General features: G+C 40.4%; 1 protein-coding gene across 15 annotated transcripts in view; it reads left to right on the forward strand.

The window, feature by feature from the left end:
* ARHGEF28 (Rho guanine nucleotide exchange factor 28) overlaps positions 1-13,715 on the forward strand; it is a 339,437-nt gene that overhangs the window by 218,027 nt on the left and 107,695 nt on the right. For all 15 annotated transcript variants that reach the window (XR_014838058.1, XR_014838057.1, XR_014838059.1 and 12 more), the window contains 3 exons: positions 1,635-1,756; positions 6,082-6,362; positions 12,300-12,507. Coding sequence is in view for 11 of the 15 variants with exons in the window: in XM_085013806.1 (XP_084869932.1) it covers positions 1,635-1,756; positions 6,082-6,362; positions 12,300-12,507 (611 nt within the window). In the remaining 4 variants the exon portion in view is untranslated. The remainder of the gene's footprint in view (positions 1-1,634; positions 1,757-6,081; positions 6,363-12,299; positions 12,508-13,715) is intronic.

The following is a 13,715-nucleotide window of genomic DNA, read 5'->3' on the forward strand; positions in this document are numbered from 1 at the left end:
GACATAACATATACTAGTGACAGTATTTATTGAGCAATTGCTTAGTCCTAGGCATGTGTTAAGTGCTTTGCATGTCTGAACTCATTTAATCCTTCCAGCTGCACTATGAAGAAGGCATAATTATCTACTTTTATGGATGAGGAACCTGTAAAGGTATTTGGAAATGAAGTAAGGTAGCCTTAGTCACAAGAAATGAGGCATCCTGGCTCAACTGTGATTTATTACCTTCGACTTTGTGTTCCCTGCAAATGCAGTAAGATCTCAGCTCTCTGGGACTCAACTTGGAGCAACAACGTCTCTTTAGAACAAAGCTGAGAACACGGAAAGCAAAGCAAAAACATTTCTTTAATGAAAAAATGGAAACAAAACTCTCTCTGTATGAGATGATGCATATTCAGCAGGCAGAGCCAGGACTACTAGACTGTGTCCTGTCTCGGGTCCTTTTGTAAAAGGCCTGGAGCCTGAACACTTCGGTGGAATCCAAGGCTTGAAGTATGATTTCCAGTGCTTCCAGGTTATGCAGTGAAGCGAATTGTAGCCTAACCTTAAAAATTGAAGGCGAACTATTCACAATAGCCAGGACATGGAAACAACCCAGATGTCCATCAACAGATGATTGGATTAGGAAGATGTGGTATATATACACAATGGAATACTACTCAGCCATAAAAAAGAGTGAAATAATGCCATTTGCAGCAACATGGATGGAACTAGAGAATCTCATACTGAGTGAAATGAGTCAGAAAGACAAAGACAAATACCATATGATATCACTTATATCTGGAATCTAATATAAGGCACAAATGAACATCTCCACAGAAAAGAAAATCATGGACTTGGAGAATAGATTTGTGGCTGCCCCACGGGAGAGGGAGGGAGTGGGAGGGATCGGGAGCTTTGGGTTATCAGATACAACTTAAAATAGATTTACAAGGAGATCCTGCTGAGTAGCATTAAGAACTATGTCTAGATATTCATATTACAAGAGAACAAAGGGTGGGAAAAAATGTATACATGTAAGAGTAACTTGATCCCCATGCTGTACAGCAGGAAAAAAAAAAATTGAAGGCTAAAAACCTAATTGATTTTTATGAAAACCTGTTATGATTGGAAAAATAGTGCTTGACTTTTTTTTTCTTTTAGGGCCTCACCGTGGCATATGGAGGCTAGGGGTCAGGGTTCCCAGGCTAGGGGTCAAATCGGAGCTACAGCTGCCAGCCTACACCACAGACATGAGGGATCCAAGCCGAGTCTGCAACCTGCACCACAGCTCACGGCAACGCTGGATCCTTAACCCACTGAGCGAGGCCAGGGATCGAATCTGCATCCTCATGGATGCTAGTCAGATTTGTTTCCACTGTGCCACGACAGGAACCCTGGAAGAATAGCGCTTGAAACGGGCATGTATTTCTTTATTTGAACTATTCATTCTTTCCGGAGGTTTTAGATTACTGAGACTGACTGTAGAAGAGGAAAATACTGCATTTTAGATCTTCGTATGTGAAGACAGCAAAATGCCATCTTAAAGTGCAATCTTGATTTTTTTTCCCCTTGTGGTTTGATTAAAAAGGTAAAGCTTGCCTGTGAAATAAATGCCTTCTACTTTATTTGTCCTGTTTCCATTTTTCCTCTAGATTGTTTCTCTGATGTCCTCAGAAAATCCAAGCGTCCTCCTCTGCTCCTTGCTGCTGGCCGTCCTTCTGACATGCTGAATGGCGGTGATGAAGTTTATGCTAACTGCATGGTGATAGATCAGGTAAGGTGTGAGGGAGGTTACTGGGGGCATCTGTCCTCTTTCCAAAACCTGAGCAGGTGAGAGAGACGCTCGGGTTCAACACTATGGCACTCCTCCGGACGTTTCAGCCTAAGGGCAGCCCAGCTGATGTTGCCGTGGAATCTCATCATAAAAGCATGTAACTTCGGCCCTTCCTTTAGAACACAGCGCACCTTCCCCTCTCCCCGCCCCCTACCAAGAAGCACTGGGGAAGGGGTCTTAGGACAGTGTCAAAGGAGAAGAGTGTGAACGCAAAGCAGGAAGTGACATCTGGGAGGCCAATTTCTCTTCTGTGGCTTTTCAAAATAGAGGTTTTTTTTGTTTTTGTTTTTTTTGCTTTTTTTTTTTTTTTTTTTTTTGGGCCACACCTGAGGCATATGGAGGTTCCCAGGCTAGGGGTCTAATTGGAGCTGGGGCCGTAGGCCTGCACCAGAGCCACAGCAACACCAGATCTGAGCAGCGTCTGCAACCTACACCACAGCTCACGGCAACGCAGGATCCTTAACCCACTGAGTAAGGCCAGAAATCGAACCCGCAACCTCATGGTTCCTAGTCGGATTCGTTTCCACTGCGCCATGACAGGAAACTCCCAAAATAGAGTTTGTGTATGACCTGATGAAACAATATTTGTGTTCAAATCCAGCAAACACTAATGAGCAAGAGTATGATGCCAGCCCCAGAAGATACCATCACGTAAATTGTCTGCTTAATCCTCACAGCACACCTATTTTGTGTGCTTAGGTTACAGAGCTTTAGTATTATTAAAACAGAATTGTGTCATGTTACAGGGAAGCTGAAATCCTTTAGAATTCTCCACCCATTCCCTGATAGAGATTTGTGAGTTAAATCTCATGAAGGCAGATGGCTTGAATGTTCATCTACATATAGATTTGTTCTTTGTTCTTTTCTGTCTCGGTGATCCTCATTTTAATATTTATAAAAATTAAAATATAGATTTGAAAACTTCCACACGCCCTCATTTACGGGAGACTTAAGGGATTTTCAAGAGTCATTTTGACAACATACAATTTCTGCCTTATCCCTTGTCTTTAAAGTCGAATCTCCCCATAAGATGCACTATATATGTGCTCATTGAGCAATTATCTCTTTGACCTTTTTGTTGCTGTTGTTGTTGTTAGTTTGCATATATTATACTCTATTACTTGTGGATGTTTTCTGTAATATAAACTTTATGTCTAGTAGATCTCCGTTTCAGCCTGTCAGTTGAATGTCTCTGCTTTTCCCTTTGGGTTATGAAACATTGTTTCATCCAATGCATAATTTAAATGGCATAGATTGAAATGGTATTCAAAATGACGGAAGAACTAATAAATCGTAATGGACATCAGCTGTAATTAACAGGTATAGTTTTGTTGGTACAGAGCCACTGTATATCAGCTTTGGTTATAGAAATCTAGGCTGAGGATTTAGGACAAAGTGGGAGCTCTGGGGACATTTTTTGAAGATTCAAGGTAATTGGACTTACTATGCTCTGGCCATATTCTGATTTTAATGGTTTTCTTCTGTTGCCGTATCTTCTCAGTATTTAAATGAAATCCATTCGAATCATATTTGTTGTTCTGAGCCTCAGTGAATACTGCAGTACTTCCATTTCCCTCAAGTGGCTAAAATTGTATTTGATATTATGTAGGGCAAACTGTCTTTATATGTTCTAAGATACATTAAAAATGTGAAACTTCTCAAACTAAAGATGAGCTTAGGATATATTTTCTATTTGGAAATATTTTGAGTGGGAGAAGAATTGCTTTAATGATGTGAAGCATATATTTAAAGAGAATTCACAGAGTTCCTGTCGTGGCTCAGCGGGTAGCAAACCCGACTGGCATCCATGGGGACGTAGGTTCGATCCCTGGCCTTGCTCAGCGGGTTGAATATCCAGCATTGCCATGAACTGTGGTATAGGCCGCAAACACGGCTCAGATCCTGTGTTGCTATGGCTGTGGTGTAGGCCTGCAGCTGCGGCTCCAATTTGACCCCTAGCCTGGGAATCTCCATGTGCCACAGGTGCAGCCCTAAAAAGATAAAAGACAAAAAATAAAAAAATAAAAAATAAAGAGAATTCAGCTTGATTGATGAACTGAAATGAGCAGAGGATTGATGAACTTGTGCAATGAAAACAAAACTAAAAATCTGGAGACAAACCACAAAATTCACTATATTGTTGCATTATACTTAAATCATTTCTTTTACTATTCCTATATCCATTTGAATAGCAAGAACAACATAAGGAATCCAAATTCTGCATATGGAAAATAGTTTCTAGCACTCTCTTGAAAGAATCTTATCTAATTTTTTTCCATCTCAACCTGGCACTGGCACCTAAAAAGATTGCTAGCGTGTTTATGAAACTGTTTCCCATGAATTTTTAAGGTTATCAACCTACCTGATGAGAAAACTCACATGATAAAAACTACTTTGAAGATTACCCTGTCATATAAACTAGTTCGAAAAAATTTTTACTTGGACATCATTTCAAGCCGACATCATTCAGTACAAAGAATCCCTGTATACTTTGCATCAAAAAATGTTCAAGTTTTCCCATATTTTATTATTCTGGTTCTGTGTTTGTAAATATGCAAATGCTTAAGATACATATATAAATATGAACCATTTGAGAGTAAATTGAAAACATGGTGCCCCTTCACCCCTCAGTCTTGCATTGTGTGTTTTCCTGAAAGCATGAGTATTCTCTAACATAAGCACACATGTTACCAAAATCAGGAAATCATCATTGACACTGTACTGTTAGCTGTCTACAGACCTGATTCAGTTTTAGCCCATTGTCCCAATAATCTTCTTTGTAGCAAAAGAAAATTGAATAGCATGTCTTGCATTTAGTTGTGTCTCTTTAGTCTCCCTTCATCTGGGACAGTTCCTTAGTCTTTGTCTTTTATGACACTGACAATTTTGAAGACTACAGACCATGTTGGTTTTTGTTGGTTTGGGTTATAATGTCCTTTAATTTTGGTTTGACTTCTATTTCCTCATGATTATATCCAGGGTACATGTGGTTGGCAGGCCTATTACAGAAACGATGCGCTCTTCTCAGTTCATTGTATCAGGAGGCACATGACAATCCTTTGTCCCATTACCAGTGATATTTTTGACTTACCAAGTTTCTGTACAGTAAAATTGCTTTTTTTTTCTTAAATTGTTAAGTATCTTGTGAGGAGAGAGTTTGAGTCTCTGTACATTTCCTGTTACTCTTATGATTCTCACCCACTAACATTCTTTGACTGTTTTTGTATTAGTAAATGATTATTATGATGATAGTTGATTTAGGGCCCTATATTTCCCCCTTTGCTTCTTTTCCCCTTTACTGCCTGCCTTCCTTCCTTCCTTCCTTCCTCTTTTTCTTTACTTTTGCCCATGCCCACAGCATACTGAAGTTCCCGGGACAGGGACTGAACCCAAACTCCAGCAGTGACAATGTCAAGTCCTTAACCACTAGGCCACCAGGGAACTCCTTTACTATCTTATTTATAAATGATGTTGTTCTCTTCCTTTTTACTGTTTTCTTCCCTCGAAGTGATGCCTTTTGATGCCACTACCTCACACTCTCAGTACTTTAAACCCCTTCCTTAGAGCAAGTGCTTTCACCAACCAGGACTTTTTTTCAGTGTCCAGTGTGGGCTGAGTGTTCTCTTTCAGGGGATGATTTTAGATCAGTCTCAGGCTCTCTACTAACTCGCTGTTCTTTGTACTAAGCAAATATTTCCAGACTGCTCTTATTCTCTGTAAAGGCTTATTCTCTGTAAAGGCTTATGGTGGAGTATGACAGCTTGCTGAGACTTGATGTTTCTTAGTTACCGGTCATTTAAAGTTTGGGATATTTTCTGTCTTCCAGTTATGCTAAATCCATACATCTTAATGTAGTTTTACTGGATCTTATTTTTGTTTGGGAGACTCATATTTACGTGACCATCACTAACTTGGTTACCAGATTCCTATAAACTATTTTACAAGCTCAGTTGGCTCTTTAGTTTTTCTCTCGAGTATTTAAAATATTTCCCCTCATTTTGAGTCAGTGGTTCATACAATGTTAAAAGCATAGTCAGTTTGTGGTTTTGTAATAAAGTTTATAAAATACTCAGTTGGTCATCTTCCTCTTGTGAATCATGGGGTAACGGCCAGGTGAACAGAAATTTGTCATGTCAGACTTCTCAGCTTACATAAAACAAAATGACACCAAGAACAAACGAAACAAAAAAGATAAGCTGAAATTGTGAAAACTTTATTTTCCACTAAGCCAATCATTCAGCACGTATTTTTCTTTCAATCACCAGGTTGGTGATCTGGATGTTAACTATGTTAATATAGAGGGAATCACTCCGGATACCGGCCCTGAATCCATGGGTTCTACTCTGGGGTCTGAGAGCAGCAAGCACATCCTTCCTACTGAAACCAGCTCTGGCATGTACCCCCCACATGGGAACAAGGACGTGATACTCCACCCTGAAGCCCAGCGGTCTTTCATGTCACCATCTAGCTCATATGCTTCCAATTTGAATCTTTCTTTCGGTCTTCATGGATTTGAAAAGGAACAAAGTCATCTAAAGAGAAGAAGGTAAAGTACCACATGGAACAATGTAGAAAATCAAAGAACCTGATAGCTGGACTTAGAAAATTCTATTTTCTTCTTGTTAAATAATTCTTATTGGAGCTCCCTTCGTGGCTCTTCAGTTAACGAACCTGACTAGGATCCATGAGGACATGGGTTCCATCCCTGGCCTGGCTCAGTGGGTTAAGGATCCGTCATTGCCACAAACTGTGGTGTAGGTTGCAGATGCGGCTTGAATCTGGCATTGCTATGGCTGTGGTGTAGGCCAGCAGCTATAGCTCCAATTCGACCCCTAGCCTGGGAACCTCCGTATGCTGCAGGTGCAGTCCTTAAAAAAAAAAAAAATTGTTTTTATTGTCCCCACCATTTTATTTCTACCTCAAAATTTGCCTCCTTTTAGGTTCTTGTATGCCTGGACTTAAAAGTAAGACACGTAAGAAAACTGACAAAAATATAATAGAGGGAAAACCAGAATGAGATACCATTAGATACTTACCAAATAGGGAGGAATTTTAAAGTTTAATGTACCACATTTTGGTGAAAATGCATATGATGGAAACTCCTTCATACAGGTGATAGAAGTGAAAGTTGTATAATAATTTGGCATTGTCTTTGCACTCGCATATATGTTATAATCCAGCAGTTTTATTTCTGTGTCCTAGGAGACATATGCAAGATTATTTATTGCAGTAAGAAATAACCCAAATAGTGGGGAATGAATAGATAACTTATGCTATAGTTACACAATGGAATACCATACAGTAGTGCAAATGACTTAACTATGACTACATCTACGTGCATAATCATATATGCATCTCAGTAACGTGAAGTGGAATAAAAAGGAGCCACAAAATACTTCAGTTAGATTTCACTTTTATAAAATGCAGAATCACACAATCTATTAATATAGGGCATAAATAAAGTGCTTAAGCAATGACCAAAAAAAAAATAAGAATGAAGAGGATAAAGATCCTCGTATTTAAGGTAGTTGTTGCATCAAGTGGTCAAAGTAAGGAATGGAAAGAGCTTAAACAGTGGTGTGACCAGTGTTAAAGTTTCAAGTTGAACGGGCTTGTGGGTGTTTTATTCTCTGTAACCAACTTATAGTTACCGGACACATATTTTCTTGTATGTGCAAAAATGTCACTAAAACAATAGTTTTATTGTATATGATATGACTGTACACATTTATATGGTGTGTGTGTGTGCCCCTGTATCTTTGTATTCACTTCTTATCCATCCATTCTTTTGTCTATTTTCTTTAGGGAATAGGCCAATTTTTGTTCATTTCACTTCATCTTACTGTCCACATTTCTTAGGGAATAGCTTTTTTTCTCCCTATGCCTTAGATCTTTGATTATATGTCCAGTTTTACACATAATGTCATGAATCAGAATGAAAAATAGAATACACACACGTGAGTGTGTAAATAAATATTTATCTGAATGCATATTCTCTAGAGACTTCAATGATCAGACAAGAGTGAAAGGGAGGGGAAGCAGCAGTTGCTAGGTGCCAATCACAGGGCTGCACTTTGCACTCGTATACAACAAGTTGAGGTAATAAAACTTTTACAGGTATTGGTACCAAGAATGGTGTCTGGCACATAAATAATAGAATATTTTCTTCAGATTTATATCTTGTGAATTAAAAATTCACAAATCACATATTGTGATTTTAAAGATGCTTGGGTGGTCCTGGCTGCACATTAAACTGATGGGACATTTTGGACTTTCCACATATCTGCCTGGGAAAACACACTGCCAGTCAAGGTGGGATTCTGTGTAGTTCCGCAAAAACAGATGGAGCTGTGTGATTAGTGCATTCTGACAGGATCTTTGAGATTTGTTGAGTTTGTGAGCCCAGAAAGTTCTTTACAGGAGCCACTCTAGCAAGAAAGGAGGAAAGGACACGGATAGGCTCTGTTCTGTTATGCAAATATTTGTAGGCTGTCTAAATTGTATTTTCGGATCATGGTCTTCTTCTCTGGGACATTTGAACATCTCACTGCTGCAGACAGATTTTTGCCCCTTTCGAGGATTACAAAAAGTATCCAGTTTGAGCTGAAGCAATTAGAAGCTTCTGTAAAAATGCCACAGCTCAGGTGTGGAGGGAGGGGAGAAGCAGAGGAAGATGATGTCCTGAGAAGATGATCCCTTTCAACTTTATCTCCTGTGTTTTCTTTCTCCACTAAAAAATACAGGAATGAGGAGATAGGACATGTGTTCCCCCACGGAGCTCCTTGGCCCCAGGATGGCTGTGGGACCCTCTCTTCAGGGGGTGTCGTGGTGGAAGATAATTTATAATTGATAATAAACTCAAAGTGTGTACCCAGTGCATTAATAAATGAATTGGCTGAGAGGCTGGGAACTTCTTTTTTTTTTTTTGCTTTTTAGGGCAGGACTTATGACATATGGAGGTTCACAGGCTAAGGGTCGAATCAAAGCTACAGCTGCCAGCCTACGCCAGAGCCACAGCAATGTGGGATCTGAACCATGTCTGTGACCTACACCACAGCTCATGGCAACGCCGGATCCTTAACCCACTGAGCAAGGCCAGGGATCGAACCCGCAACCTCATGGTTCCTGGTCGGGTTTGTTTCCACTGCGCCACCATGGGAACTCCCTGGGAACTCTTCATGAAGGAGAAAATGTGGGGTAAACAATAAAAATTAAGGTTAACACAGGAACAAGACTGACTGAGACCGAAGTCCTAAGTTTTCTAGGGTTTCAGACAGTATTTGGGTGAAAATAAAATATGTGCACTATGTAACCATTGTATTATTTAAAATGAATACAGTTTAAGAAGCTATGAGGGGAAAATAAGCACTGCAACATTTACTTAAAAATTATACAACCAAAATTAGGTGATAAAGTCAAGTGTTTTTTTTTTTTAATAAAACTTACATTTTAAAATCTTTGTTGTTTTACAAGGAAATGCTCTAAAGGAAAAAGAATTTCTTTTTAGTTTTAAAAAGAAATCCTTGTCATACCGTGAACAGAGCTCCCCCCGCTCCCCCCCACACACATACACTTTAAACAAATGTTTTCTGAGATAACATGAAAGTATTCTGACATTTTCTATTTTATACTATTTCAAAGGAAAATTCTGGTCACAGCCTGCAGCATCTATTTCCTATCCCACTAATGGGACTTTGAAAAATGGTATTTTAAAATGATAAACTTAGAGATAAACCTGAAGAATATTGTCTGCAATACCAAATATCTTTCCCGTAATAGCTTAACAAAGACAAATAGTAGCCCAATTTGAATGAAATAGAAAAAGAAATATTTTAAAGTATAGTGTGAAAATAAAATAAAATACTTCTAGGGTGTATGGATGGTGATGGAGAAGTGCTCTGAATTAGCTGGAAGAGCTTGCGTTAAAATAGGATATTTGTGTAGGCAGCCAATCACTTGAATGAATTTTCCTTAGTATGGAGATCACAAGTTGAGAGACAAATGCAGGGGTACAGGACATTGGCAAATCTCCCCCAAGTCTCTTTCTACCTTCAGATTATCATTGAATTAAGTAAACGACCTAGCACCTTAAAATATCTCTAGTCACATTATTGTAACATTCAAAGCTCCAACACTGACCAGAAAGGCGTTCTTAACTGAGGTGTAGTTTTTTCATTTTTATGAGAAATAACTATGAATTCCAACACATTTGGGTGCTGAATTAATGTGTGAAACCCACCTCCAATTGGTCCTCTCCTCCCCAAGGCCAAGGTGGAGGCCCTCAGTGAGTTCTCCATGGAGAAAACCCCACTGGAAACCCTCGCTGGTGCTGATCATGGCCTTTATTGCTGTGTTTGCTGGTGCCCAGGAGGGACCCTGAAATAGTTCAAGGACTAGAGACTGCTATACGTGTTTGAGTTAGAAACCTATAGTAGGACCTCTGTTCCAAATGCCATATAATTTATTTATCTTCATATAATTTATTAAGTTGATATTTAGTGGCCATTAAATAGCCTCTGATTTTTTAAGAAAAATAACCCAAGTGAATTAATTCAAAGTCTGTTTCTGGTTCTATCTCAAAATCAACAAAGTTTCATTGTGTTGCTATTAAAATTTTAACTCCAGGAATTCCTGTAGTGGCTCAGCCGTAATGAACCTGGCTAGTATCCATGAGGATGTGGGTTCGATCCCTGGCCTCACTCAGTGGGTTAAGGATCTGGCGTTGCTGTAAATTGTGGCATAGGTTGCAGATGTGGCTCAGATCTGGCATTGCTGTGGCTGTGGCCTCGGGGGGGAGCTATAGCTCTGATTGATCCCTAGCCTGGGAGCTTCCATTTGCCACACCTGCAGCCCTAAAAAAAAAAAAAAAAAAAAAAATTAACTCCATAACTATCACAACTAAAGAAAAGTCTATTTAACAATGAAATGTATGTTAACATGCCCGTAGAAGTGCTTGACCTCACAGGTTGAGTGGTTTAAAATGTTGATGGGATGGGCAGGAGCCGGGAATGCTCAAGGTCAAATGCTTGCTTTTTAATTGTACAGTTATGAAAGTCAAATGAAGAAAGAAAAGCAGGCATTAAGCAGAATCATCAGCTGTTTCTGAGATGGATTTTTCATGGGAATTGGGTTTTTTTGTTTGTTTGTTTGTTTGTTTTTTGTCTTTTTGCCTTTTCTAGGGCCACTCCCGAAGCTTATGGAGGATCCCAGGCTAGGGGTCTAATCAGAGCTGTAGCCACCAGCCTACGCCAGAGCCACAGCAACGCGGGATCCGAGCCGTGTCTGCGACCTACTCCACAGCTCATGGCAACACCAGATCCTTAACCCACTGAGCGGGGCCGCGGATCGAACCCGCAACCTCATGGTTCCTAATCAGATTCATTAGCCATTGAGTCACAGTGGGAACTCCAGGAATTGTTTTTTTTAACATCTCTGAACATAATATGACCTTGATATGATATTTTGGAACCTCATGTGACACATGTCTGACCTATTTCTTGATACCAACTCTGGGATGACATCTTCATACATCTCTCCTTGCCTTCTTTTTTTTTGTTTTTTGTTTTTTTTGTTCTTTTTGGGCCCACCATGGCATATGAGTTTCCCAGACTAGGGGTCTAATCGGAGCTATAGCTGCTGGCCTACACCACAGCCACAGCCACGCCAGATCCCAGCCACGTCTGCGACCTACACCACAGCTCACCGAAACGCCAGATCCTTACCCCACCGAGCAAGGCCAGGGATCCTAACCAGCTACCTCAAGGTTCCTAGTCAGATTTGTTTCTGCTGCTCCACAATGGGAACTCCTCTTCTTGTCTTCTTACACGTTCTCTTTCTTCCTGAGTTTTCCGGGGCGGAGGAGGAATGCCAGGCCACATTTTTACCTGCAAATTGCCTCCGAGCCGACCCCCATCCCCGACTGCCCCACCACCTACCAAACAGCCCAGGGGCTGTGTTTTGTCTGTGTTTTTAATATTTGAAGGGTAACTATTTGGAGCTTGTGATAATTACATTTACGTAAGAGCAGCGGCGAGGAGAGCACTAACACGAACCAGCTCTTGTTCCTTAGAACACTTGAGGTGGCTTTGGCTGGGTTGAGATGTTCATTTGGGGGAACATAAAATCTGGTTTAAAAAGAGGCTATATGGCACTGGGAACTCTATCTAGTCACTTAGGATGGAGCATGATACTATGAGAAAAAGAATGTGTACATGTATGTGTGACTGGGTTCCCTTGCTGTACAGTAGAAGATTGGCAGAACACTGTAAACCAGCTATCATGGAAAAAATAAAAACCATTATAAAATTAGAAAAAAAGAAGCTATGGTGGGGGGACAATACAAATCACTTAAATATGAATTTTGCTAGATATCAAATGAGTTTGCTTTGCAGCGGACACCAGTGAGAGAATCTGAATTCAAAGAACTAGAACCCCGAGCTTGGACTTCTTGATGATTGCGTTGTTTGCCTACCCTGTGCTTCAGCTCCAGTCTTGATGCCCTGGATGCCGACAGTGAGGGAGAAGGGCACTCCACCCAGTCGCACCTTTGCCACACTCCAGTGTCTCAGAGTTCTTCGAGGACTGGCCTTCCTAGTGGGGATGAACTGGACTCTTTTGAGACCAACACTGAACCAGATTTTAATATCTCCAGGACTGAATCGCTTTCTTTATCAAGTAGCCTGCAGCTGAAGGTATTCTTATTGGTATTAATTTGCTTTGTTATAAATGTGGAAAATACATTGTCTACATCTGCCCATCTCTGAAAGACAAATTATGTTATGGTCACATGTGTAAATGTTTGTCTCTTTTTTTGGAGACCCATGAAAGCTGCCTGAGTCTGCCTTTTTTTTTTTTTTTTTGTCTTTTTAGGGCCGCACTTGCAGCATGTGGAGGTTCCCAGGCTAGGGGTCTAATCAGAGCTGTAGCTGCTGGCCTACACCACAGCCACAGCAACACCAGATCCGAGCCACATCTGCAACCTACACCATAGCTCACGGCAACACCAGATCCTTAACCCACTGAGCGAGGCCAGGGATCGAACCTGCAACCCCATGGTTCCTAGTCAGATTCATTTCCGCTGAGCCACGATAAGAACTCTGAGTCAGTCTTTTTAATCTCTCCCATTCTGATGTGTCTGGTCCTTACTCACCATGGTGTGTTTTCATTAACCACCACCAGTGCAGATAATCTTTCACGTGCATGGAACATATTACCATTTCATACTGTGATTTCTGCCATCATTCCCTGAGCAATGGGAGGAAAACTGGTAGCATGAAGTGAGTTTAAGTGATCAAACTTGTTTTGCTGACATAAAATTTTGCTTGGCCCAAGCAATGAGGTAAATAATATTGCTAAGGCAGAGGTGAGGTTTGTAGAGCATTCCTGTCTGGACGAACTCATCTGGAAAACCACAGACTTTGTCAGTTTTTCCGTAGGAGACACTTTTCTTTCATTGGTGTTTGCACAATGGAGTTTCATTTTTTTGTGGTTTTTTAAAAGACTCTTCTGGTCTTACAGAGAAAACCCTTTTCTCTTTGGACATATGTTTTCTTTTTGATTTCTGTTGTCCACTCGTTTTCTTTTTAAATTGAGTTTACTACTGTCAAGCAATATATGCTGTGCTTAAATGTCTCTTACCATGAACATATGGTAATGCTTTATTTTTATTTTTTATTTATTTTGTTGTCTTTTGAGGGCCACACTCATGGCGTTATGGAAGTTCCCAGGCTAAGGGTCGAATCAGAGCTGTAGCTGCTGGCCTACGCCACAGCCACAGCAACCCCAGGTTGGAGCCATATCTGCAACCTACACTGCAGTTCACTGCAACGCCAGATCCTTAACCCACTGAGCGAGGCCAGGGATCAAACTCTCAACCTCATGGTTGTTAGTCAGGTTGGTT

This window comes from Sus scrofa, chromosome 2 (genome assembly GCF_054392235.1).
Source record: "Sus scrofa isolate SSC_HxYL_T2T_F1_AM1 chromosome 2, Sscrofa_HxYL_maternal_Yorkshire_Landrace_v2.0, whole genome shotgun sequence".
Classification (NCBI taxonomy): domain Eukaryota; kingdom Metazoa; phylum Chordata; class Mammalia; order Artiodactyla; family Suidae; genus Sus; species Sus scrofa.